The following is a 27,009-nucleotide window of genomic DNA, read 5'->3' as shown; positions in this document are numbered from 1 at the left end:
ATTCATTCAAATTCTGCTTAAAAGATTTGGAGATAATTCCTTTTTTACATAATTTTGAACAACTGTGCATCGATTTGAACCAACCATAAAAACTAGACATCATGGCAAACCAATCATGGCAAGACAAAATTGCGCCTACAATTCTTCCATGTCATAGCAACGTAGTTTCAAGATTCGACTTTTCAACTTGAATCAAAATGAAGGTGTTTATTTTTTATCATGATGATTCCCAAACAACTTGGTACCAGCAGGGAAAATTCATTCTCTTCTAATGAGCAAGGATTCCTGTATGTAATGGTTCGGGTTTTATATATTTATATACAGTATATAGATATATATTTATATACAAATATTATATATTATATATATCTATATTATAAATGTAAATGGTTTGGTTTTTATATATTCTTGTCCTCTACTTAGCAAGCAGGCAAGAACCCTGTTGTTGTGGGCCACACAGATTTCGAGGGTTTATAATATTTGGATAATAGAAACTTGGGTTAAAATGGAATGTCTCATCGGATTCAGACTCATATAAAAAAAAATAAACCTATCAAGAAGGAAGAATATTAGGAAGCTCCCCAGCCCCTTCTGCCAAGGAAATTTGCAACCACATCTCAAGGAAAAGAGGGGCTTCCAATTACTTCCCCACCAGAAATGCAAAAATAAAAAATTTGTACTGGAAAAAAATTTTCCCTAAATTTTAAGAATTGTGGCTTTTGCACAAAACTACATATGTGTGCACCAATAGTGTAAATACATTTTAAATCTTTATTGCTACATTCACACAACTTGCTTAACCTGAGTCTTGCATTAACCCAGTTTAACTCTGGGGTGAACTGTTAAATCCAGTGGGTTGCTTGCACCAAGCATTAAGCTCCTAGGGAGATCAGGTTAAAAGGAGGGAAAGCACGTGTGGATGCAAGCTCCACCTCTTCAGTCTAAACTAAGCCTCTGCCCTACTAGTTGTGTGATCAACCCCGGTTTTAAAAAATCCCTACATTCTCGCTTCTGACAACTGCGCATGCGGTTTACAGGAAGGACTCATCTTTTTGATTCGCCGGGCCGCGCCAATCACAGCCCGCCGCGCATGCGCGCTTATGAACGCCGGAAGAACTTCGGGCTCGGAGTTCCATAGAGATACTAACAAAGACATCCTTGGTGGAATGGCCGGAAGTGCGAAACTTTTGGCGGGTTTTCGGTGCTGTTTCTTCTGGGGCGGAAGGGAAAAGTTGCAACCCGGGTAAGAAAGTCGCAGCTTCGGCCAAACCAGCGAGGAGCGGGCTGCAAAAAAGGGAATTGCAGCCAATGCATTGGGGGAAAGAGAGGTTTGGAGGTTGCAAAACAAAAGAGGGCAGAAAAGCAATTTTTTTGCACTCAATCCTGATCAATTCCAAGCAGCTTGGAATTGCAATGTGGAAAGTGGAGCTGCAATGGGGCAAAAAGTCCGGGGTGGGGGTTTTTTTGCAACATGCCTTGGATAGGGTGCAATCTCAGCCTTTGCCCCTAAACTTTAAAAAAAATATATTTTTAATTGATCTTAAATAAATTAACATGCAAATACAAAATAATATATATCTTGTATAGTCTGTTGAGTGTTATGCCTAGCTCCGGCCGGTATATATGGAATAAAGGTGGGAGACTGTTTTTAAATATTGGATTTTAGAATTGATTTTAAATTAGATTCTTATACATTGTATTTTTGGTATCTATTTTGCTTTGAGCCGCCCTGAGTCTGCAGAGAAGGGCGGCATAAAAATCTTACACATATCAATGTATAAGAAATCTAATTTTAATCTATACACCTAATCAATGTATAAGAAATCTAAATTTTTATTAAGTATAAAAATTAAAAAACATTAAGATAAACACATAGACAGTACAAAACAACACATTTACAAACGTATGTAACGATCTTTTTAACAATTCTATGATACATTGTCTTAAGGTTGGATTTTCATTTATATATCATTAAGTTAAAATGTATTTCCTTTACAGTTTTTATCTATTTATCAGTAAATATATAAGGTTTGGCTAAGCTTAACCCCCAGCTCTTTAGACTTAAAATTCTCCTCCAGCACCTTTCCTAGTTCAAAATATTCAGTTTTATACATGGTTTCGCAGCACCTTTGAGTATATATTTTATGTTCTTCTTCCTCACCCTTTTACTTGTATGGGAGTCCACAAAAGGTTATATTTATTTGTTTTTTCCTTGTTGCTTTTATGTTCCCAGAAAACAAGATTTTTTTCCCCTAAGTCTTTCCTGGTCTTGCTGAAAGAATGGATGGTGAGTACTGAATTATTGTGGATTTTTAAAATGATCATATCCCAACTCTGCTATATCTGTTCCAGGACAGTTTTAAATTGTTAGCTGGCATCCCTCCACTGATATTTAAAGAGCAGATGGGCATTGCTTTTGAACAAGAGGGTAAAACAGGACACTTCAGGGATGCAATTATATGTAGAATTATATTTATGTTTCGCTTGGTTTAAATAGTTGGAGGGGGAAGTGTTTGTAAAGGCTGCTCCGTTGGATCATTGCTAACATAGAAGATTGAGGGTAGAAAAAGACCTCCTGGACCATCTAGTCTGCCCTTATACTATTTCCTATACAGTGTTCCCTCGATTTTCGCGGGGGATGCGTTCCGAGACTGCCCGCGAAAGTCGAATTTCCGCGAAGTAGAGATGCGGAAGTAAATACACTATTTTTGGCTATGAACAGTATCACAAGCCTTCCCTTAACACTTTAAACCCCTAAATTGCAATTTCCCATTCCCTTAACAACCATTTAGATTATTACTCACCAGGGTTATTTATTAAAGTTTATTTAAAAAAATATTTATTAAAGGCAGACAAAAGTTTGGCGATGACATATTATGTCATTGGGCGGGAAAAACCGTGGTATGGGGGGGAGTATTTTTTAATTAATATTTTTGAAAAACCGTGGTATAGACTTTTCGCGAAGTTTGAATCAAGGGAACACTGTATTTTATCTTAGGATGGATCTATGTTTATCCCAGGCATGTTTAAATTCAGTTACTGTGGATTTACCAACCACATCTGCTGGAAGTTTGTTCCAAGGATCTACTACTCTTTCAGTAAAATAATATTTCCTCCCATTGCTTCTGATCTTTTCCCAACTAACCTCAGATTGTGCCCCCTTGTTCTTTCTTGTGTTCACTTTCCTATTAAAAACAGGCCGTTATCTGTTTCCTTCCAGGGGATGATTGCTTAGACCTCTTAGTTTCCCTCTTAGAGGAGAATGAGGCGGAGGAAGGTCCTTCGCAGAAGGGAAGAGCCGTTGACCACCAGGATGAGTACGATTTACTCTTCGAGGCAGAAGATGACGAGTCTTACACTGAGGAGGTGGAGGAGGAGGGGTCCACTGCTAGCCAGGAAAACGTAGCTGAGCTGTTTGGAGATGTGACTGACCTGTTGGAGGAAGAGAAGAAAGAAAGAAATGTTCAGAAGACGTCCCATCCTGTAGCTCCTAATCAAGTGAAAGAACCTTCCAAAAAGGATCTTCAAGGTCTCTTGACACCTTCTTATATTTCTGACAGCTGAAAGGGATCTAATGTGGAGGTTTTGTCTCAAAAAATCATTTATCTATCTATCTATCTACACTGCTCAAAAAAGTAAAAGGAACACTTAAACAACACCATATAACTCCCAAGTAAATCAAACTTCTGTGAAATCAAACTGTCCACTTAGGAAGCAACACTGATTGACAATCAATTTCACATGCTGTTGTGCAGGTTCAGAACAAAGCATTCAATGAGAATGTTTCATTCATTCAGATCTAGGACGTGTTCACTTTATTTTTTCTGAGCAGCATATTTACTTATTTACTTATTTATTGGATTTATATGCAGCCCCTTTCCAAGGACTCGGGGCAGCTTACAACATATAAACATAGAAGTCTGACGGCAGAAAAAGACCTCCTGGTCCATATAGTCTGCCCTTATACTATTTTCTGTATTTTATCTTAGGGTGGATATATGTTTATCCCAGGCATGTTTAAATTCGGTTACTGTGGATTTATCCACCACGTCTGCTGGAAGTTTGTTCCAAGGATCCACTACTCTTTCAGTAAAATAATATTTTCTCATGTTGCTGTTGATATTTCCCCCAACTAACTTCAGATTGTGTCCCCTTGTTCTTGGGTTCACTTTCCTATTAAAAACACTTCCCTCCTGGACCTTTATTTAACCCTTTAACATATTTAAATGTTTCGATCATGTCCCCCCTTTTCCTTCTGTCCTCCAGACTAGACAGATGGAGTTAATTAAGTCTTTCCTGACACGTTTTATGCTTAAGACCTTCCACCATTCTTGTAGCCCGTCTTTGGACCCGTTCAATTTTTGTCAGTATTTTTTTGTAGGTGAGGTCTCCAGAACTGGACACAGTATTCCAAATGTGGTCTCACCAGCATTCTATATAGTGGGATCATAATCTCCCTCTTCCTGCTTGTTATACCTCTAGCTATGCAGCCAAGCATCCTACTTGCTTTCCCTACCGCCTGACTGCACTGTTCACCCATTTTGAGACTGTCAGAAATCATTACCCCTAAATCCTTTTCTTTTGAAGTATTTGCTAACACAGAACTGCCAATACAATAGAAGAAGAAAAAACAATACAATACAAGTGTCCTAAATCCAATTAATTTAGACTAACTAATCTCATCTAAAAGCTCCAGTTACATTAAAAGTCAATCATTCCCACTCAAACAACAACCGTACAAACCTTCGTTGGCCATGGGGCTGGAGTGGAGTCAAAACTGCAGACACAAAATAGTGCATATGCATCCTGGCACATTAAATATTGGCTTATCTGGTGGAGGTCCCTAATTTTTAATGTACGGTACCTATAAAACTTGGGCTTCCAATGATATTTGTCTGTCTGTCTCTGTCTTTTTTGCCTCATAGACGAGTTGAGAAAATTGCAAGAACAGATGAAAAATTTGCAGGAACAGTTGGGAAGAACGGCGATAGGAAAGCCAGTGGATTCGGATCCCAGCGAGAAAACGTCTGGTAATTGTGGGTTTTTTCCTCCTTTTCGACAGTTCTGCTCTCCAACACACAAAATTTGCATCTTATCCTGTGGACATTCATTCTAACCCTGAGCAATTTGCTAAGATTATACAAACACCGGCGACGGCGTTCAATAGAATGGTTAGAACGCTTGCAATATTTTTGTTAGGTGATAAGGAGTAAGCTGCCCTACTCCTAAGTTACAAAGGATGTGCAGAGGAAAATATGAAGGTGGCAGATATCCAACTAAATGGATATCAAAATGCAACAAGCACTGTGGTAACATTTGAACTAAGCAAACGCTTACAACTTACAAACACTTGTAAGTTGAGGACTTCTGTCATATTTGGTACTCAACTGTTTTGAAAATCATCCCGTTTGGTACTCGTTGCTTTTTGATGCAAAAAATGTGGTCTTGGTACTCAACTCACAAGCTAGAACTTGTTAGAATAGAATAATATAATAGAATTCTTGATTGGCCAAGTGTGACAAGGAATTTGTCTTTGGCAGATGTTCACAGTGTACATAAATAAAGATAAATAAGGCAATGGGTCCAGATGGCATCCACCCCAGAGTTCTTAAAGAACTCAGATCTGTCATTACTACCACCTTGACTTGTTTAACCAATCCTTGTTAACAGGAGATGTTCCTGAGGATTGGAGAATGGCCAGTGTTGTGCCTATCCACAAGAAGGACAGTAGAGAAGAAGCTGGCAACTACAGGCCAGTTAGCTTGACATCAGTTGTAGTTAAAATGATGGAGACTCTACTCAAAAAGAGGATAAATCAGCACCTAAAAAACAATAACTTATTGGACCCAAATCAGCATGGCTTTACTGAAGGCAAATCGTGTCAGACTAATCTCATTGATTTCTTTGACTATGTCACAAAGGTGTTGGATGAAGGTGGTGCCGTGGATATTGCCTACCTGGACTTCAGCAAAGCCTTTGATACGGTTCCACATAAAGAGCCGATAGATAAATTAGTGAAGATTGGAATTAATCCCTGGATAGTTCAGTGGATTTCAAGCTGGCTGAAGCATAGACATCAGAGAGTTATTGTTAATGGCGAGTATTCTGAGCAGAGTCAGGTTACAAGCGGTGTGCCACAAGGATCTGTTCTGGGTCCTATTCTTTTTAATATATTTGTGAGTGACATAGGGGAAGGTTTGGTAGGGAAGGTTTGCCTATTTGCCGATGACTCTAAAGTGTGCAATAGGGTTGATCTTCCTGGAGGGGTCTGTAATATGGTAAATGATTTAGCTTTACTAGATAAATGGTCAAAGCAATGGAAACTGCAGTTTCATGTTTCCAAATGTAAAATAATGCACTTGGGGAAAAGGAATCCTCAATCTGAGTATTGTATTGGCAGTTCTGTGTTAGCAAATACTTCAAAAGAAAAGGATTTAGGGGTAATGATTTCTGACAGTCTCAAAATGGGTGAACAGTGCAGTCAGGCGGTAGGGAAAGCAAGTAGGATGCTTGGCTGCATAGCTAGAGGTATAACCAGCAGGAAGAGGGAGATTATGATCCCGCTATATAGAATGCTGGTGAGACCACATTTGGAATACTGTGTTCAGTTCTGGGGACCTCACCTACAAAAAGATATTGACAAAATTGAACGGGTCCAAAGACGGGCTACAAGAATGGTGGAAGGTCTTAAGCATAAAACGTATCAGGAAAGACTTCATGAACTCAATCTGTATAGTCTGGAGGACAGAAGGAAAAGGGGGGACATGATCGAAACATTTAAATATGTTAAAGGGTTAAATAAGGTCCAGGAGGGAAGTGTTTTTAATAGGAAAGTGAACACAAGAACAAGGGGACACAATCTGAAGTTAGTTGGGGGAAAGATCAAAAGCAACATGAGAAAATATTATTTTATTGAAAGAGTAGTAGATCCTTGGAACAAACTTCCAGCAGACGTGGTAGATAAATCCACAGTAACTGAATTTAAACATGCCTGGGATAAACATAGATCCATTGTAAGATAAAATACAGGAAATAGTATAAGGGCAGACTAGATGGGCCATGAGGTCTTTTTCTGCCGTCAGAGTTCTATGTTTCTACATAAAAGAAAAGAGACATTTGTCAAGAATACTACAGGGTGTTCAACAAACCTGGAAAGTCAGGGAAATCGGTGGTTTGTACCAGGGAATTATCAGGGAATTCGTGAAAATGGAATAAATCGGGAGGGAAAGGAGACGGGACACAAACTATTAAAATGTTTAAAAGTCAGGAAAAGTCATGTTAAAAAAAAAACGGATCACGCTGCCTGGCAGAGTCAAGCAAAAATGAGCATAACTGTGCAACGACTTGCTTCCTCCACTACCGATATTTCTCCACGGCTTAGCCGTTTGGTATGAGATCACCTACAACCGTGCCTTAACTAGATCGCAAGTTATAGGGAAATGTCAGGGAAACATCAGGGAATTTCAAAATGCCTTTCCCCCTGGACACCCTGTAGTAGCAATAGCAATAGCGTTTAGAGTTATATACAGTGATCCCTCGAGTTTCGCGATCTCGATCTTCGCGAAACGCTATATCGCGATTTTTTAAAAAAATTAATTAAAAAAATATTAATTTAAAAAAACCCACTTCCGCGTTTGGCTTCGGGAGTCAGCTGGGAAGCGGCGCGGCTGTTTTAAAAGGTCGCAGCCGGCCTGGGGGGCTTCCCAGCACCCCCCCGAACCCGGGTGGCCGGGCGAGCAGCGAGCGAACGGCGGGTGGCCGGGCGGGCGAGCGGGTGCTGGGGGGCGGGGGCAGCCGACATTCAAAGCAATCTGTCGGCTTCCGCACTTTCGTCGCTCCCCACCTCCACCACCTGCGCATGCGCGGCCATGAAAAAAAGGCGCGCATGCACAGATGGTGTTTTTACTTCCGCAACCCTACATCGCGAAAAATCGATTATCGCGAGGGGTCTTGGAACGGAACCCTCGCGATAATCGAGGGATCACTCCGCTTTCCAGCCCTCTCTAAGCGGTTTACAGAGTCAACATATATTGCTCCCAACAATCCGGGTCCTCATTTGACCCCCCTCGGAAGGATGGAAGACTGAGTCAACCTTGAACCTGGTGAGATTCGATCTGCCAAACTGCTAGCAGCCGATGATCAGCAGAAGTAGCTTGCAGTCCTGCACTGTAACCACTGCACCACCGAGGCTGTATAAGTGTCCGTTGCCTTGTGGACACACTGAATTATTCCTCCTGGCAACATTTGTTTGGTACTCAGCATTTTTGGTAGTCGTCCTGCCTTCTGGAATGAATTAAGCCAAAGTATCCCTGTAAATAAAGCCCTTCATGGCATTGGACCAGAATATCTCCAAGACCGCCTTCTGTCGCACGAATCCCAGCGACCAGTTAGGTCCCACAGAGTTGGCCTTCTCCAGGTCCCGTCGACTAAACAATGTCGTTTGGCGGGACCCAGGGGAAGAGCCTTCTCTGTGGCGGCCCCGAGTCCCTGGAACCAGCTCCCCCAAGAGATTAGAATTGCCCCCACCCTCCTTGCCTTTCGCAAGCTCCTTAAAACCCACCTCTGTCGTCAGGCATGGGGGAATTGAAATTTTCCCTTTCCCCTAGGCTTATAGAATTTATACATGGTATCCTTGTTTGTATCAGTGGTTCTTTAAATTGGGGTTTTTTTAGATTATTTTTAATATTAGATTTGTTTACATTGTCTTTTTTATTGTTAGCCGCCCCGAGTCTTTGTTGAGGGGCGGCATACAAATCAAATAAATAAATGTGTTGGGGTTGTTTGTAATATCTTCTAGCAGAAAGCATCGCTCTTTAATAAAATTCTTTGATTCCTTTGATCAGGTAAATCACCCGCCGGTGTCATTAAGGAAAGGACTCCTTCCAAACTTCAGGAATGCCCCTCTTTTGCAGCTGAGCTGAACAGTCCTGCTTTAGGACGGCCAAAAAGCCAGTTCCAGAAATCAAAATCTATGATTGCAGGTATATTAAGCCAGGGCCGGAAAAGGTGGGGAGAAGCCTCCGTGGGACCTCTCTAGGAATCTCCTGGGAGGACCAGGGCTGGAAAAGGTGGGGAGAAGCCTCCGTGGGGCCTCTCTAGGAATCTCCTGGGAGGAAAAAGGGCCGGAAAAGGCGGGGAGAAGCCTCCGTGGGGCCTCCCTAGGAATCTCCTGGGAGGAAACAGGGCCGGAAAAGGCGGGGAGAAGCCTCCATGGGGCCTCCCTAGGAATCTCCTGGGAGGAAATAGGGCCGGAAAAGGCGGGGAGAAGCCTCCGTGGGGCCTCTCTAGGAATCTCCTGGGAGGAAACAGGGCCGGAAAAGGCGGGGAGAAGCCTCCATGGGGCCTCTCTAGGAATCTCCTGGGAGGAAACAGGGCTAGAAAAGGCTTGGAGAAGACTCCGTGGGGCCTCTCTAGGAATCTCCTGGGAGGAAACTGGGCCGGAAAAGGCAGGGAGAAGCCTCTGTGGGGCCTCCCTAGGAATCCCCTGGGAGGAAACAGGGCTGGAAAAGGCTTGGAGAAGGCTCTGTGGGGCCTCTCTGGGAATCTCCTGGGAGGAAACAGGGCCAGAAAAGGCGGGGAGAAGCCTCCGTGGGGCCTCTCTTGGAATCTCCTGGGAGGAAACGGCCTCCACCCTCCCTGTGGTTTCCCCAATCACGCACATTATTTGCTTTTACATTGATTCCTATGGGAAAAATTGCTTCTTCTTCCAAACTTTTCTACTTAAGAACCTGGTCATGGAACGAATTAAGTCCGTAAGTATTGTATTGTGAAAACAGAAGTTTGAGAAAAGTTTCCATTTTTTAAAAAGTCTTTTCCTCCATGTTGGTTTTTCAGTTTTCTTCTGGGTTAAAATGGTGTCTTCTGTTTTGTCTTCTGTTCCTTAGCGAACAAGAACCATGCTTCAACAGCTACGTCGAGTCTGCTCTCTCAGCCTCTTAAATCCGTGGTTGGAAACAGACCCACTGCGGATTCCAGTAAGAAAATTCCAGCGATAAAAAATCCCGAGGTCAAAGATCAAAACGTTTGCACGGAAATCTACTCTGGATTGAAATTAAGGTTAGCAAACTATCTGGAATAAACTTTATTATTATTATTATTATTTTGAAATGGAATGGGGGCCACAAGGGCAATTTTATGCATTTCTTGCTAGGAACAATTCTGTCATTGACAACCAACAGCATGATTTTATTCTAGCTGTATTACAGATAGTCCTCAACTTACGACCAAAATATGAATCGGTTACCAATTATCTGAATTTTGATTGCCATATTTTTCGGAGTATAAGATGCACCTTAGTTTTTTGGAAGGAAAATACGGAAAAGAATCTGCTTACCAGGTATTCATCTGGCTTTATTTGGAGAGAGTAACCATGAAAGAGCTTGCAAGCCAATAAGACCTGGGAACATCATTAGCAACTGGAAAGAAACAGTCGGAGCAAATAGAGCAATGGAAAAAAACCCTGCAAAGACTTAGGGCTTGGGAAACATTCTTTGCAGAGAGAAACAATGAAAGAGCCTGCCAGGTCAGAGCTGGGGGAGATTGTTGGCAGCTAGTTAGGCTGGAAAAAAAGCTACATTCAGAGTATAATATGCGCCCAAATTATCAGCCTCTTTTAGGGAGGAAAAAGGTGCGTCTTATACTCAGAAAAATACAATATTTGGTTATTACGTTGTTAAGTATGAATAACGACCATAACAGTGTATTCAGCGCTGTTGTAATTTGGAAATGTCACTAAACAAATGGTTGTAAGTCAAGGATATCTTATGTATTCTCCAAACCCCTTACAAAATATGACTTTATCAACTACAAATAATTTTTAAAAAGAAAAGTGTAATTTAGAAAAGAACCAAACTCTATTATTATAGGCTGAGTATTTTTTGATCAACATTGGAAACTTCTTCCTTTTCTTGTCGCTCAGCCTCCTGGTTGTGTGGAGCGATGGGACGGTTCAGGTGTTTCCTCCTCCGACGGCGATTTCTGATTTCTTTTGCAGAAAACCCCGAGTGTCTTCGGCCGAGATGGAAAGGAAAATGACCGGGCGGAAACTGATTAGGCTCTCTCAGATACAAGACAAACTTCGATCGGCAAATCTGGAAGAAATGGATTGGGTCACCATTGGCGTCATAATAAAGAAAATGACCTCTCAAAGCGCCAACAGTGTAAGTGGTTGAATGCTTGCTCTGGCCACCCTACATTGTTTGGGTCGACGGGATCCGGAGAAGGCCAACCCCGTGGGTCCTAATCGGGTGGCTGAGAGGTACGCGGTAGAAGACAGTCCCGTAAGTCTCTGCCCGCCCCCCAACAACATGGCGCCAGTGCGAACGACGGCTCTGCCCCTCCATAGAAACAGAAAAAGACCTCCTGGTCCATCTAGTCTGCCCTTATACTATTTTCTGTATTTTATCTTAGGATGGATCTATGTTTATCCCAGGCATGTTTAAATTCAGTGACTGTGGATTTACCAACCACGTCTGCTGGAAGTTTGTTCCAAGCATCTACTGCTCTTTCAGTAAAATAATATTTTCTCATGTTGCTTTTGATCTTCCCTTCCGCGTAGTAGAGATGCGGAAGTAAATACACCATTTTTGGCTATGGACAGTATCACAAGCCTTCCCTTAAGACTTTAAACCCCTAAATTACCATTTCCCATTCCCTTAACAACCATTTACTCACCATTATTACTGGTACTGACCATTGAATAAGACACTTAGTGATCCCGATATTTATAAACATAATTATTAACAATATGATGTCATCGTGTGGGAAAAACCATGGTATAGGAAAAAAACAAGTATTTTTTAATTAATATTTTTTTGAAAAAGCGTGGTATAGGCTATTCGCGAAGTTCGGACCCACGAAAATCGGGGGAACACTAAGATGCGCCCAATTTTTAAAGCAATTTTTTGCAGTTAAAGGGTGCGTCTTATACACCGAAAAATACAGTAAGTATAATACAGAGAAATTGCAGAGCTAATCAGACAAAGAGAAACAGAGAGGTTGACTCAGAGAAATAATCTATAGCTCCCTCTTGTGGCAGTCTGCAACACCTGCAGCCAATATAATTGGCAGCTCAATAGTTATGGACAGAGTCCTAGCACCAACTTCCGAAGGAAGGAAGGCTGAGTCAACCTTGAGCCAGTCAAGGTCGAACTCCTGACAGTGAGCAGTGCCAGCCTGCAATACCTCATTCTAACCACTGCACCACCAAATTCACCACTGAAGATTGCAAATTAATGTAGGAAGGCTCTTGTTTCTCTCTGTGTGTCTTCCAGGGTAAAACGTTCAGCATCTGGCACTTGAACGACCTGCGTGACTTCAGCCGGTCGGTCTCCCTCTTCCTGTTTGGGGACGTTCACAAAGAGCACTGGAAGACAGACCAAGGCATGGTCGTAGGCCTCCTCAACGCTAACCGGATGAAACCCAAAGAAGGATCAGCGGAGGTATGGGGAGAGGTTGGGGCAGAAGCAGCGAAGGACTGCCGTCTTCGGTGCTACCCATGGCTTCCTCTGAGGCCGTCGTGGGCACACGCCCATTGGCGCAAGTTTTGGCTTCTGCGTATACGCAGCAAGCAAAATCTTACTTGAGGACGTACGCGAAAGCAAGATTTAGGCAATTTTCGGTGATATTTTTGCTGTTAGGCAGAACTTTTCTCTGAAAGTTTTGTGTGCTGTTCTCTATGTGTGGTATTTATATGGTGCTTTTTTGAATTGTCGATTGAGGTGTTGATGGCCGACTATTAAGTTGCTGGCTGATTTATTTATTTATTTATTTATTCAATTTTTATGCCGCCCTTCTCCTTGTTTCTTTGTGTTGCCAATCTCTCGCTTTCTAACTACTTGATAAGCTGATAGTAAATCAGCACTCCTGTTGGCTGACGGACCCATTTCCCAGGCTTTGAATTTTTTCCCTGGCTGTTTTTGTCCCTGACCGTCCAACAATCTTAATTAGCTACAAAATTGAATAGGTGTCCTCGTTCGTTGCTCTGTGCTAGAGAGAAGTTCCCTGAGGATGTGCTCCAGCACAAGTGCAAAAGCTCTTGAACCCAGCTGCTGTGGTCTAGAGGTGGAACTCTTGCCTCCCACTCAGGGTGGCTGTGAGTTCGATTCTAGGTAGAGGCAGATATAAGGTCTCCCGCTTGGGCAGGCTGTTAGACTAGATGACCTGCAAGATTGCTTCCAACTCTGTTAATCTGTTAAACTCGGAAGATAAAACTTCCGGTCCAGGTGACTGACCCAGATTGGATCCTGAAAAGCAAAGCTGGTTTGTTCCAGATAAAGATTGAAACATGGTTGTCCTTACACCAGCGTTTGTGGGAGTAGCGAAGAGTAAGGAGAACAATCTCAGCAGCTGCTGAACATCAGCCAGTTCCAGCATCATTTTCATGGAATTAAATCTTCCTCAAGGCCTTTTGGATAGGAAAATCAAATCTCCTTTCCCCCAAGAAACTAAACCACAATATTTGTGTTCCTCCCGCCTAGAAAATTGCGATTAAAACTGCTGAGCAAGTATTTTACTTGAGCTCTTTCCTCTAACAATGTTAGCACTAAATCCGTTCAGCTTCCTGAAAGCCAAAAACTGCCTCCCTGTTTCTTCCCAGGTGTCTCTATCGGTTGACCATCCTCAGAAGATTCTGATTTTGGGGGAATCCATGGACGTGGGAACTTGTAAAGCGAGGAAGAAGAACGGAGAGCTGTGCACTCAGATTGTTAATCAGGTAAAAAGGCGTTTGGGGCTCCAGGTTTTCATACAGGTAGATATTACCTGCAAATTACAGTTGGCGGGAATCATGAAAGCATTGAAAAGCAAATGATAACCAAGGATAACCAAGTATTTATTTAATTTATTTTGTATTTATTTATGTATACAGTAATACCTCATCTTACGAACTTAATTGGTTCCGGAAGTAGGTTTGTAAGGCGAAGAGTTCGTAAGACGAAACACTGTTTCCCATAGGAAACAATGTAAAAGCGATTAATGCGTGCAAAAAGGAAAAAAATCGCAAAATGGCGCTCTACTGGGCGGCGGCGGGCGGCTGTCACCTTTTAAAACAGCCGGGGGGCTTCTCGGCGTTCTCCCGAACGCCAAACCTGGAAGTTCGGGTTCGGCATTCGGGAGAACGCCGAGAAGCCCCCCGGCTGTTTCAGAAGGTGACAGCCGGGCGGCGGCGCTTCTCAGAGGCCTCCCAAACCTGGATATTTCGGGCTCGGGAGAACGCCAAGAAACCCCCCCGGCTGTTTTAAAATGTGACAGCCGGGCCAGCGGCGCCCACTGGAGCGCCATTTTGCGATCTGCGGTGGGTTCGTAAGCCGAAAAAAGTTCGTAAGAAGAGGCAAAAAATTTCCGAACCCCGGGTTCGTATCACGAGGGGTTCGTATCACGAGGTTCCACTGTATTGGTCAAACAATTATAGGATGGTAATTTGTATAAACATAACATTAGAAAACTAATGATAAAAAGTAATGATAAAAGACAGTAGGACAGTGATGGTGCGCTTATGCACGCCCCTTACAGACCTCTTAGGAAGTGGGGCAAGGTCAATTGTAGATAATCTAAGTTTAAAGTTTTTGGGGTTTGGGGAAGAAACCACAGAGTCAGGTAGTGTATTCCAGGCATTGATCCCTCTATTGCTGAAGTCGTAATTTTTGTAGCTGAGTTTAGAACCGTTGACATTTAGTTTAAATCTATTACGTGCTCATGTGTTGTTGCGATTGAAGGTGAAGTAGTCATTGACAAGAAGGACATTTTGGTATATGATTTTATAGTTAAGTTGGAACGGCTTAACTGCTACAAATTTCATTTATAAAATTAACACGGGGTCCTCGACTTACAACGGCAAATTGAGCCCAACTTTTCCGTTGTTAAGTGAGACAGTTGTTAAGTTATTTTTTGCCCCATTGTACGGCCTTTCCTGCAATGGTTGTTAACTATTATTATTAATTATTATTAGTTAGTTGGTCAGTTATTAGTTAGTCAGCGAATCTGGATTCGACTTTGCTTGCCAGAAGGTTGTAAAAGTGGATGACCTCTCTCAAGCACACAAACGCGGACACTGCGACGGTCATAAATATGAATCGGTGTCCAAACTTCTCAGTTTTGATCACTGGGGTGCGGCGTGGAAAACGGTCGCAAGTCCCTGTTTTCAGCATCGTCGCAACTTCAAACAGTCACTGAGCAAATGGTAGTAAGTTGAGAACTGTCTGTAAAAATGGGATATAAATCGATACCGAATAAATAAGTGTTCTCTGCCCTCTTTTTAAAAGACGTGTTCCATCTCTTAAGGGGAAATCCCTTATAGTTTGCGAATGGGATTTTATCTTTTTATTTATTATTTATATTATTAAATTATGTTATTATTTTTTAATTTTAAAAATGGGCTTTATTAATCAATTAAAATAAATAAAATTGACAAACATATTTCACATTGGTTGAAGTTTTTAGGCATTTCAGCAGTTTACCGTTCTTTTTTCTATGTACATCAATTAAGTATGTTTACTGTAATTTGTTCTTATTCAATTTAACCAGTTATCTTGTCACATAAGCCGAAACTAAATTTATAGATAGAACAGGAAAAGGAAAGGAAAAGAGAGAAAAGAAAAGAAAGGTGAAAAAGGAAAGAATAATTTTTAATAATTTTTTTATTAATTTTTAACAATTTTTATATCACACAACATAAAACAGTGCATAGTGAATTGTGCCCACCCACCCCCGACACACACACATTCCCCACCACCAAATTGGGGGTGTTTCTTGTATAGTCCACTTAACCCAAGAGTAATATATCTGTTTACATATTATAGAGTGATTCCAATTTATTTCTTGTAGCTTGGTCTCGGATTCTGCTCGTCATATATCGTCTTACCTTGTCCCATCGTCCCATCACTTGTCTCAATTCAGTTTCATTATCCAAATTTATCCTTTTTTCCATAATTTCAAATTGAATATGGTCCACCATGTACCTCTACCAATTTTGCCTTGTCCATTTTGTTGCATCCTTCCAACCCAAGACTATTACTGCCTGAGCGCTTTATATTGCTGCTTTTTTTATTTCTCTAAATTCTCCCATCGCATTGCTTTTCACTAGTACTGCCATTTCCTTAGTGATTGTCCATTGTATATTTAGCATTCTATTGATATCCTCTTTCACTTTTTGCCAAAATTCCTGCACTATCGGGCATTCCCAAAACATGCATAAACACTCCTTTGTCTTGACACCCATGCCAACAATTCCCCCTGACATTCTGCTGAAAATGTGTGAGTTGAACGGGAGTATAATACCACTTATGTAATATTTTCCTTCTCATTTCCCTGATTCTTGTATTTTTAATTTTCCTTATATTTTCTACTATATTTTCCATCTCTTGTACCTCTACTTGTATCTCATTTTGCCACCATTTAGTCAATCAGGAGATACTATTGGTCAACTATTTCCGTTGTCATGTATTTAAACGAACTGTTCCTAAGTACATTTATGCAATTAGTGAATTCTTAATTTGTAAAGACATAATTATTGTGCAGTAAGATACATTTATTCAGAATAATATATACCTATAAATATATGCAGAGGTGATATATGTTGCCAGGTCATCAACTGGTTATTAATATAGTATTTATATTACATTATTTCACAAAACAAATTCTGTTTTTGATTAGCCTCTCAGCCTCACGGACTCTATCGGTGTCGTCTCTTTCAGAGCGAGTGTGAGTATTGTCAGTATCACATACAATCCGAGTATCGGAAACGGAGCTCGAAGAGGGCGGACCTGCAATCCACTTTCTCCAACACACGGGCGCCGAAACGGACCGCGAAGCGGAACCTCGGCTTGAAAGAGAAGCTCTGTCAAGACGGTTTTTACTACGGAGGCGTTTCCTCAGCGGCCTACGCTGCCTCCGTGTAAGAAAATACTTCTGGGTGCTTTTTTAGGAGTAACCTGGGCCCAGGGTTTGCTTAGAATACAATAGAATAGAATTCTTTATTGGCCAAGTGTGACTGGACACACAAGGGATTTGTCTTTGATGCAGATGCTCTCAGTGGACATAAAAGAAAAAGAGACATTTGTCAAGAATCATGAGGTAAAAAACACTTCATGATTGTCATAGGGGTCAAATAAGCAATCAGGAAACCATTACCCTGGGGGGAGAATCATTGACCCCCTCAGAGAGGGTCTGCAACTTGGGCGTCCTCCTCGATCCACAGCTCACATTAGAGAAACATCTTTCAGCTGTGGAGAAGGGTTCGCCTGGTGCGCCAGTTGCGGCCCTATTTGGACCAGGAGTCTCTGCTCACAGTCACTCACGCCCTCATCACCTTGAGGCTCAACTACTGCAACGCTCTCTACATGGGGCTACCTTTGAAGAGTGTTCGGAAACGTCAGATCGTGCAGAATGCAGCTGCGAGAGCAATCATGGGCTTCTCTAAGTATGCCCATGTTACACCAACACTCCGCAGTCTGCATTGGTTGCCAATCAATTTCCGGTCACAATTCAAAGTGTTGGTTATGACCTATAAAGCCCTTCATGGCATTGGACCAGAATATCTCCGAGACCGCCTTCTGCCGCACGAATCCCAGCGACCGGTTAGGTCCCACAGAGTTGGCCTTCTCCGGGTCCCGTCGACTAAGCAATGTCGTCTGGCGGGACCCGGGGAAGAGCCTTCTCTGTGGTGGCTCCGACCCTCTGGAACCAGCTCCCTTCAGAGATTAGGATTGCCTCCACCCTCCTTGCCTTTCGGAAACTCCTTAAAACCCACCTCTGCTGTCAGGCATGGGGGAATTGAAACATCTCCCCCTTGCCCATGTAGTTTTTGTGTATGATTCAATGTGTGCTTGTTTTTTATATATTGGGGTTTCTTTTTTGGACTTTTTAACCTAAAACTGTAATTTAGATTGCTAAATATTAGATTTGTTACTATGTACTGTTTTTTACCATTGTTGTGGTTTTTAAATATGATAGGGTTTTGTATGCTTCTTTTTTTAATATTAGATTTGTTGCGCTATAATATTGTTTGTATTATTGTGAGCCGCCCCGAGTCTTTGGAGAGGGGCGGCATACAAATCTAATAAATTATTATTATTATTATTATTATTATTATTATTATTATTATTATTACAGGTATAGTCAGGTACGCAGAACCCTCCATAAAAATCAGAATTAATTATAATGTTCTAAAACAGACACGTGTGGGGTGTTTGATTCCCAGCCCCTGAGTGTTGTGTTCTTGTGTCGCTCTCCTCTTCAGGTCTGCAGCTGCCATTCCCAAAAAGAAAGTCCAAACCACTTTGACAAACTTGGTGGTGAGAGGGGTGGATGCCATCCTGCAGGAAACCAAAGAAAAATTGGGTAAGGTCTCTTCCGTCTTCCAAACAAAGCCAGTTGTGTTGGGTGGGCCTGGTTCTTTCAGCCTCCTTCTTTCGCCTTCAGGGCAACCCTGGATTTCCAACCACAACTGAAGCCAAAGATCTCCATTGTTAAGGCAATTGCTATAGTTGGTCATGGAATCCGGGATCCCCTGGGACTTTGCTTGTCGGAAGGTCTCAAAAGGGGATCACGTAACCCTCGGAAAGGGAGAAAGAAGAAGAGAGAGAGGAAGGGAAGGAGAAAGAGAAAAGAAAAGAGACAAAGAAAGAGAAAGAGACAGACAAGAAAAAGAAAGAAAGAAGAGGAAGGAGGGAGAGAGAAGAAAAGAGAGACAGAAAAAGAAAGGAAGGGAGAAAGAAAGAAAGAAAAAGGGAGAGAGAGAAAAAGACAGAGGAAGGAAGAAAGTGACAAGGAAGAAAGGAAGGGGGAGAGAGAAGAAAAGAAGAGAGACAAAGAGAAAGAGAGATGAAGGGAGAGAGGAAAGGAAGGAAGGAAAGAAAGATGGAGGAAGAAAGAGCAAGGGAGAGTGACAATAAGAAAGGAAGAGAGAAAAAAGAAGAGAGACAAAGAAAGAGAAAGATGAAGGGAGAGGGGAAAGAAAGGAAAGATAAAGAAAGAAAGAAAGAAGAGGAAACTGAAGATGTGACATCCAGAAGCTGCTTTTTCAGGTCAACTGGTCTTTGATAAATATGCGCCAGTTGCCAAATCTCCAGATTTGGGTCACGTGACCCTGGGGCTGCCACAACAGTCATAAGTGTGAAACAACGGGCCTCAGTCGTGTTTTGCAGTGCCGTCGGAACAGTCACTAAACAAAGCGTGGCCAGTTGAGGCCTCCCTGAGGGGAAGAGCTTCCCATCCATCTCACGCGTGGTTCCGTTTCCAGGTCTGGGAAAACCGCCCTGTTCGGAAGAGTTCCGGGAACTCTTGGCCCTCCCGTCGCCTGGAGCCCGGAACCTGAATAAACACTTCGCCCGAGGAGGAGGAGCATCAGGTACGTGGGATGCAGGCTGGTTTGTTGGTTGAGAACAGTATTGGGGTCCTACCGGTGCGGTCGACGCCATAGCACCGGTAGTGAAAATGGAGCTGCGTGCAAAGGTCCACGTGATTGGCAGGCGGGCACGCCTACGTGGGATTTGGCTTCTGCACATGCTCAGGAAGCAAAACCTCACACGAAGACACTCGCGTGTGTGAAATTTCACTGGTTTTTGGCTCTCTTTTTTTTTGCTTCCACGCATGCGCCAAAATCTCGTGCATCCCCTCGTGAAATATGCGGAAGCAAAATCGCGCTCGGTTGAGAAGATTCTCAGTCATCCAAAGGGGATTTTCTGAAAAAGGACAACTGACCTTCCTTGGTTTTCTTTGGAGACATTTCACTTCTCATCCAAGAAGAAGCTGCTCCTCCTCTTCCTCCTCTTCCTCCTCCTCCTTCCCTTTGTATTTCTTGTATTTTTCTTTCTTTTTTCTTTCTTTTCCTTCTCCTCCTCCTCTAAATCACCTTGGATGAGAAACAGAAAAACTTCAAGGAAAAACCAAGGACCAGTTGGCTTGTAAAAGCGGCTTTTGGATGTCACATTGTCAGTTTCTTTCTTTCTTTCTTTCTCTCTTTCTTTCTTTTTTTCCTCCCTTCCTTTCTTCCTTCTTTCTTTCCTTCCTTCCTTCCTTTTTCCCTTCATGCCTTTCTTTCTTCCTTCATGCCTGCCTTTCTTTCTTTCTTTTTTCCTTTCTTCCGCCTTTCTTCTTTCTTTCTTTCTTTCCTTCCTTCTTTTTTGTCTCTCTCCCTTTGTCATTCTTTCTTTCTTGACTCTCCCTTCCTTCCTTTCTTTCCCTCTTGTCTCTCTTTCTCCCCTTTTTCTCTCTCCCTCTTTTTCTTTCCTTCCTTCATTTCTTTTTTTCCTTGTCTTTCTCTCTCTCTCTTTTCTTCCTCTTCTCTTTCTTTTCTTCTCTCTCTTCTTTCTCCCTCCCTTTTTCTTCTCTTTCTTTTTCTTTCCTTTCTTTTTCTTTCCTTCCTTTTTCAGGATCTACAGGGACGCCAACCCCAGCTGTCCACTCCATATCTCCGTCCGCTCTGCTGAAGCTACAGAAACAGCAAATGTTGGCTGCCCGGAAGCAAAGATCTGAAGAGATCCAGAGAAGGTAACAACCGCAGTGGTGGATGGCCAGGAGGAGATCTCAAACTGGAGACGTTGGAGCAAGTTTTGAACAACTTTATGAAATGTTAGGCAGCCTCTTTTGGGGAAATAACAGCTGTCTCATGGAGCAAAATAAAATAAATCCCATTTGTCTTTGGGGTTTTTTAATATATATATTTTTTTAATTCTCCACCATAAAACCATACATACATCACAACACGTGTATCTTCAATGAATAATAGTACAGTGATCCCCCGATCATTGCGAGGGTTCCGTTCCAGGACCCCTCGCAATGATCGGGTTTTCGCGAAGTAGCGCTGCGGAAGTAAAAACACCATCTGCGCATGCGCAGATGGTGTTTTTACTTCCGCCGCAGCAGCGAGGAGCCGAAGATTGGGGTTTTAAAACACCCGCGCGGCTTACAAACTGAGCCCTAAAGCCAAGCGCCAAAGGCGAACTTCTGCGCTTGGCTTCAGGACTCGGTTTGGAAGCCGCGCGAGTGTTTTAACAGGTCTCCGCCATCATGGGGAGCTTCCTAGCACCCCCCCCGAGCCCCCAACCCGGGTTTGGGGGGGTGCTAGGAAGATCCCATTGTTGGCGGAGACCTTTTAAAACACTCGCGCGGCTTCCAAACTGAGTCCTGAAGCCAAGCGCCAAAGGCGAACTTCTGCGCTTGGCTTCAGGACTCAGTTTGGAAGCCGCGCGAGTGTTTTAACAGGTCTCCGCCATCATGGGGAGCTTCCTAGCACCCCCCCCCAGCCCCCAACCCGGGTTTGGGGGGTGCTAGGAAGCCCCCCATGCCGGCGGGAAGACCCAGGGAACGTTCCTTCGGCCGCCCAGCAGCTGATCTGCCGGAACGCAAACTCCACCATCTACGCATGCGTGCAGATGGTGTTACTTCCGGGTTGAAAACTCGCGATATAGCCGTTTCGCAATGATCGGGGTCGCGATACCCGGGGGATCACTGTATTTAAGTTTATCTTATTTATTATTTACACTCTCGACGCATTCATAAAATTTCCCCCAAATTTTGCAAAACTCCCGAGTCTTCTTTGCCCTTAATTTTCACTTTAAGTCTATTCATTTGCACACAGTCCATAATCTTCCTTACTACCAATCTTTCTTCATTTGTGGTTTTTTTTTTAGAAAAGATCTGGTTTTTCATTTTTTACTCATTTTTAAATGGGTTTTTAGTTCTTCCATTTTTTAACTGATCTTGTCCAAACTCAGACTCAGCCCTGGGCGACATAGAAAACTAACAAATAAATAAAGATAATAAATATGCCAATCTCCCCGAGGTGATAATAATAAGACGGAGTGGCTGTGGGTTTTGCCTCCCAAGGACAATTCCATCCGTCCGTCCATCACCCTGGGGGGGGAGTCAGTGACCCCCTCAGAGAGGGTCCGCAACTTGGACGTCCTCCTCGATCCGCAGCTCACATTAGAGAAACATCTTTCAGCTGTGGGGAGGGGGGCGTTTGCCCAGGTTTGCCTGGTGCACCAGTTGCGGCCCTATTTGGACCGGGAGTCACTGCTCACAGTCACTCATGCCCTCATCACCTCGAGGCTCGACTACTGCAATGCTCTCTACATGGGGCTACCTTTGAAGAGTGTTCGGAAACTTCAGATCGTGCAGAATGCAGCTGCGAGAGCAATCATGGGCTTCCCCAAATATGCCCATGTTACACCAACACTCCGCAGTCTGCATTGGTTGCCGATCAGTTTCCGGTCACAATTCAAAGTGTTGGTTATGACCTATAAAGCCCTTCATGGCACCTGACCAGACTATCTCAGGGACCGCCTTCTGCCGCACGAATCCCAGCGACCGGTTAAGTCCCACAGAGCGGGTCTTCTCCGGGTCCCGTCAACTAAACAGTGTCGCTTGGCGGGACCCAGGAGAAGAGCCTTCTCTGTGGCGGCCCCGGCCCTCTGGAACCAACTCCCCCCCAGAGATTAGAATTGCCCCCACCCTCCTTGCCTTTCGTAAGCTTCTTAAAACCCACCTGTGCCGCCTGGCATGGGGGAATTGAGATACTCTTTCCCCCTAGGCCTTTACAATTTTATGCATGGTATGTTTGTATGTATGATTGGTTTTACAATAAGGGTTTTTAACTGTTTTAATATTGGATTGTCATATGTTGTTTTACTACTGTTGTTAGCCACCACGAGTCTACGGAGAGGGGTGGCATACAAATCAAATCAAATCAAAACATTTTTGTTTCTGCCAAATTCCAGGGCCATTGTGTTTTTTTCCCAGAATGAGAAGTTGTTGACACATTCCAGAAAGAGAACACAATATTCCAAGAAAGTTATCAGAATGTCCTTTCACATATTTTATTATATACACAGCGACTGCGTTTACTGAACGAGCCCTCGGCCATTGTTTTCACAGGAGCCGAATCAGTGATTCTGACGTAAATGCAAACTCTTTTGTCTCCTCTCTGGCTCGTTCAGATCAAAGTCATTTCATCCAGCCCAGCGCTCCATCGGTTTTGCCATTTTTATGGCGGGGTTTTTGCTTTTTAAGGAAAGAATTGCTGGTTTTTCGTTTTTAATTCCATTGTGTCCAGCAAATCAGGGAATTATCAGGAAAGCCTCATCACCTCGAGGTTCAACTACTGCAACGCTCTCTATATACCTCCGGAACCGTCTTCTGCCGCACGAATCCCAGCGACCAGTTAGGTCCAACAGCGTTGGCCTTCTCCGGGTCCCGTCGACTAAACAATGTCGTCTGGCAGGACCCAGGGGAAGAGCCTTCTCTGTGGTGACCCCGACCCTCTGGAACCAACTCCCCCCATATATCAGAGTTGCCCCCACCCTCCTTGCCTTTCGTAAGCTCCTTAAAACCCACCTCTGTCGTCAGGCATGGGGGAATTGAGACTTTCTCTCCCCCTAGGCTTATAAAATTTATGCATGGTATTTCAGTATGTATGATTGGTTTCTTAAATTGGGGTTTTTTACATTACTTTTAATATTAGATTTGTTCATATTGTCTTTTTACTGTTGTTAGCCACCCCGAGTCTACGGAGAGGGGCGGCATACAAATCTAATAAATAAATAAATACATGGGGCTACCTTTGAAAAGTTTTCGGAAACTTCAGATCGTCCAGAATGCGGCCACCAGAGCTATCGTGGGCTTACATAGATTCGCCATGTCTCTCCAAAACTTCGTGGCTTGCACTGGCTGCCGATTAGTTTCCGGTCACAATTCAAAATGTTGGTAATGACCTATAAGGCCCTACATGGCATCGGACCAGAATATCTCCGGAACTGTCTTCTGCCGCACGAATCCCAGTGGCCAATAAGGTCCCACAGAGTTGGCCTTCTCCGGGTCCCGTCGACTAAACAATGTCATCTGGCGGGACCCAGGGAAAGAGCCTTCTCTGTGGCGGCCCCAGCCCTCTGGAATCAACTCCCCCCCAGAGATCAGAACCGCCCCCACCCTCCTTGTCTTTCATCAATTGCTTAAGACCCACCTGTATCGCCAGGCATGGGAGAATTGAGACATCTCCCCCAGGCTTGTATAGTTTTATGTATGGTATGCTTGTTTTCTATGGTTTTAATGATGGGGGTTTTAGATGTTTTTTTAAATATTAGATTTGTTACATTATTATTATTATTATTATTCATTAGATTTGTATGCCGCCCCTCTCGTCAGACTAGAGGCTGTTCACAACATTATAATAAAACAGTGTACAATGAACAAATCTAATATTTAAAAGAAAATATCTAAATACCCATTACAGTGGAACCCCGACATAAGAGCTGCTCTACTTACGAGCAACTCGAGATAAGAGCTGGGAGGGGAGAGATATTTTTGTTCTACTTACAAGCCCAAATTCGAGATACAAGCGCCAAGGAGCTGTCTCCTGAAGCCAAACGCTAACTTCCGCGTTCGGCTTCAGGAGACAGCTGCGAAGCGGCGCGCGTGTTTTAAAAGGTTGCAGCCGGCCTGGGGGGCTCGGGGGGTGCTTGCAGCCAGCCTGGGGGGCTTGCCAGCACCCCCCCGAGCCCCCCAGGCCGGCTGCAACCTTTTAAAACACGCGCGCGGCTTCGCAGCTGTCTCCTGAAGCTGAACGCGGAAGTTAGCTCTTTTTCTTTCTCTCTTTTACCTTCCCTTCCTCTATTTCTTCTTTTCTTTCTCCTTCCCACCTTCTTCCCTCCCTCCCTCCCTTCACTCATTCCTCTCTTACTCTCCCCTTTCATAAGTTTCCTTGCTTCCTTCCTCTGTTCCTGTCCCTTCCCTCTTTCCTTCCTTCCTTCCCACCCTCCGTCCATTCATTCACCCATTCCTCTCTTGATCGCTTAAAGCCGGTCCCTGGTGCAAAAAGGGTTGGGGACCTCTGTCCTACAGGATTGGGTGGCAGAGAAGTTGAACATATGTAAATTTAAAAGTTTAAGAAAGTTTACAAGTTAAGTGAAAGAAACTTCATTATTCATTTATATGTACATGTACATTTCTTCATTAAAAACTTGTCTTTCTGCATAATTTAGACTAACTTTGTGAGTTTTTTGAGGGCTGGAACCAATTAAAATTATTTACATTAATTCCTATGGGGAAAAGTCGTTCGAGATAAGAGCTGCTCGACTTAAGAGCCCAGGTCCGGAACGAATTAAACTCGTATCTCGAGGTACCACTGTATTTAAAAAACATACAACACAAGCATACCATACATAAAACTATATAAGCCTGGGGGAGATCTATGTTTATCCCAGGCATGTTTCAATTCAGTGACTGTATTCAGTAATAATAATAATGATAGCGATAATAATAATAGAAACATAGAAGATTGACGGCAGAAAAAGACCTCCTGGTCCATCTAGTCTGCCCTTATACTATTTCCTGTATTTTATCTTAGAATGGATCTATGTTTATCCCAGGCATGTTTAAATTCAGTTACTGTGGATTTACCAACCACGTCTGCTGGAAGTTTGTTCCAAGCATCTACTCCTCTTTCAGTCAAATAATATTTTCTCCTGTTGCTTCTGAACTTTCCCCCAACTAACTTCAGATTGTGTCCCCTTGTTCTTGGGTTCACTTTCCTATTAAAAACACTTCCATCCTGGACCTTATTGAACCCTTTTACATATTTAAATGTTTCGATCCTGTGCCCGATTTCCCTTCTGTCCTCCAGACTAGACAGATTCATGAAGTCTTTCCTGATCAGTTTTATGCTGAAGACCTTCCACCATTCTTGTAGCCCGTCTTTGGACCCGTTCAATTTGATTAGGTGCAAAAAAGGGCAACAAGAATGATGAAGGAAATGGAGCCCCTCCCTTATGAAACCAGGTTGTAACACCTTGTTCTCTTCAGCCTTGAAAGACGGAGTTGAAGGGGGGACTTGATCGAAGGGTATAAAATCATCCATGGGATAGAAAAGGTGAATAGAGAAAAATTATTTCCTCTATCACACAATACTAGGACGAGGGGCCCCTCCCTAAAGCTCACAGGTGAGAAAGTGAGGACAAATCAAGGGAAATATTTCTTCCCCCAGAGGGTCCTTGGTTGGTGGAATTCCCTCCCAGAAGAGGTCGTGACAGCTGTCAGCCTGGAGAGCTTCAAGGCAGGATGAGACAGATTCATGGATGCCAAGTGTATCATAGATGGTGATTGAAACAGATGTCCATGTGCCACCTCTATGTTGGTTGAGGCAGGCAGGGTTCCCTAGGGTCCCATTTGTTGGAGGTCCAGGGAAAGGGGGGGGGTTTGCCTTCTCTTTCTGCTCAGGATCCCCATGGACAATTGGTGGGCCACTGAGTGACACAGAATGCTGGACTTGATGGGCTTTGGCCTGATTCAGCAGGGCTCTTACGTTCTTATATCAATATCTTTTTGTAGGTGAGGTCTCCAGAACCGGACACAGTATTATTCCAAATGAGGTCTCACCAATGCTCTATACAGTGGGATCACAATCTCCCTCTTCCTGCTTGTGATACCTCCAGCTATGCAGCCAAGCATTCAACTTGCTTTCCCTACTGCCTGACCGCACGGTTCACCCATTTTTTCACCCTTCGTTGCAGATTTCTTCAGGACCCTGCTGTTAAAAAGACCCCAACCTCACCCTCTTCTGGAGGGCAGGCTGTGCTACAGTCCCCAACAGCAGCATCCCAATTTCCTAAAGACGCACAACTGTCGAGCCCCCAGATTCCTCGACTTGGTTCCGGCCTCTCCGAAGGGGAAGACGTTCTGTTCTTTGACGACTGGCCCTCTCCGGCCCCCAAATTGAGCTGCTTGGCAGAAGCTAAAAAGGTAACGGAGACCCCTGACTCGTAATCCCTTACGGGCAAAAAGGCAGGATATAAAATGAAATGTTTGTGTATGTGTGTTTATATGTGAAGGAACGATAGACATCACGAATCCCAGCGACCAGTTAGGTCCCACAGAGTGGGCCTTCTCCAGGTCCCGTCGACTAAATGTCGTCTGGCGGGTCCCAGGGGAAGAGCCTTCTCTGTGGCAGCCCCGACTCTGGAACCAGCTCCCTCCAGAGATTAGAACTGCCACCACTCTCCTTGCCTTTCGTAAACT

At 43.4% G+C, this 27,009-nt stretch overlaps 1 protein-coding gene across 4 annotated transcripts in view; it reads left to right on the top strand.

The window, feature by feature from the left end:
* The first annotated feature begins 1,126 nt into the window (after nt 1–1,126).
* Nucleotides 1,127–27,009, top strand: part of MCM10 (minichromosome maintenance 10 replication initiation factor) — a 33,723-nt gene continuing 7,840 nt past the window's right edge. Inside the window, exons 1-14 of one of the 4 annotated variants that reach the window (XM_070755059.1) lie at nt 1,127–1,243; nt 2,234–2,287; nt 3,221–3,529; nt 4,926–5,030; nt 8,844–8,981; nt 9,885–10,056; nt 10,994–11,159; nt 12,273–12,440; nt 13,598–13,714; nt 16,692–16,891; nt 18,236–18,336; nt 19,238–19,345; nt 20,370–20,487; nt 26,505–26,733. In XM_070755059.1, coding sequence (XP_070611160.1) covers nt 2,281–2,287; nt 3,221–3,529; nt 4,926–5,030; nt 8,844–8,981; nt 9,885–10,056; nt 10,994–11,159; nt 12,273–12,440; nt 13,598–13,714; nt 16,692–16,891; nt 18,236–18,336; nt 19,238–19,345; nt 20,370–20,487; nt 26,505–26,733 — 1,938 coding nt within the window. In that variant the 5' untranslated portion in view covers nt 1,127–1,243; nt 2,234–2,280. Of the gene's footprint in view, nt 1,446–2,233; nt 2,288–3,220; nt 3,530–4,925; nt 5,037–8,843; nt 8,982–9,884; nt 10,057–10,993; nt 11,160–12,272; nt 12,441–13,597; nt 13,715–16,691; nt 16,892–18,235; nt 18,337–19,237; nt 19,346–20,369; nt 20,488–26,504; nt 26,734–27,009 lie in introns of all 4 variants that reach the window. The other 3 variants (XM_070755058.1, XM_070755060.1, XM_070755061.1) reach the window with 3 other exon arrangements.

The sequence above is a fragment of the Erythrolamprus reginae genome, chromosome 6 (genome assembly GCF_031021105.1).
Source record: "Erythrolamprus reginae isolate rEryReg1 chromosome 6, rEryReg1.hap1, whole genome shotgun sequence".
Taxonomy (NCBI): domain Eukaryota; kingdom Metazoa; phylum Chordata; class Lepidosauria; order Squamata; family Dipsadidae; genus Erythrolamprus; species Erythrolamprus reginae.
The sequence above is the reverse complement of the archived record's forward strand: the minus strand, read 5'-3'. Positions and strand labels throughout refer to the sequence as shown.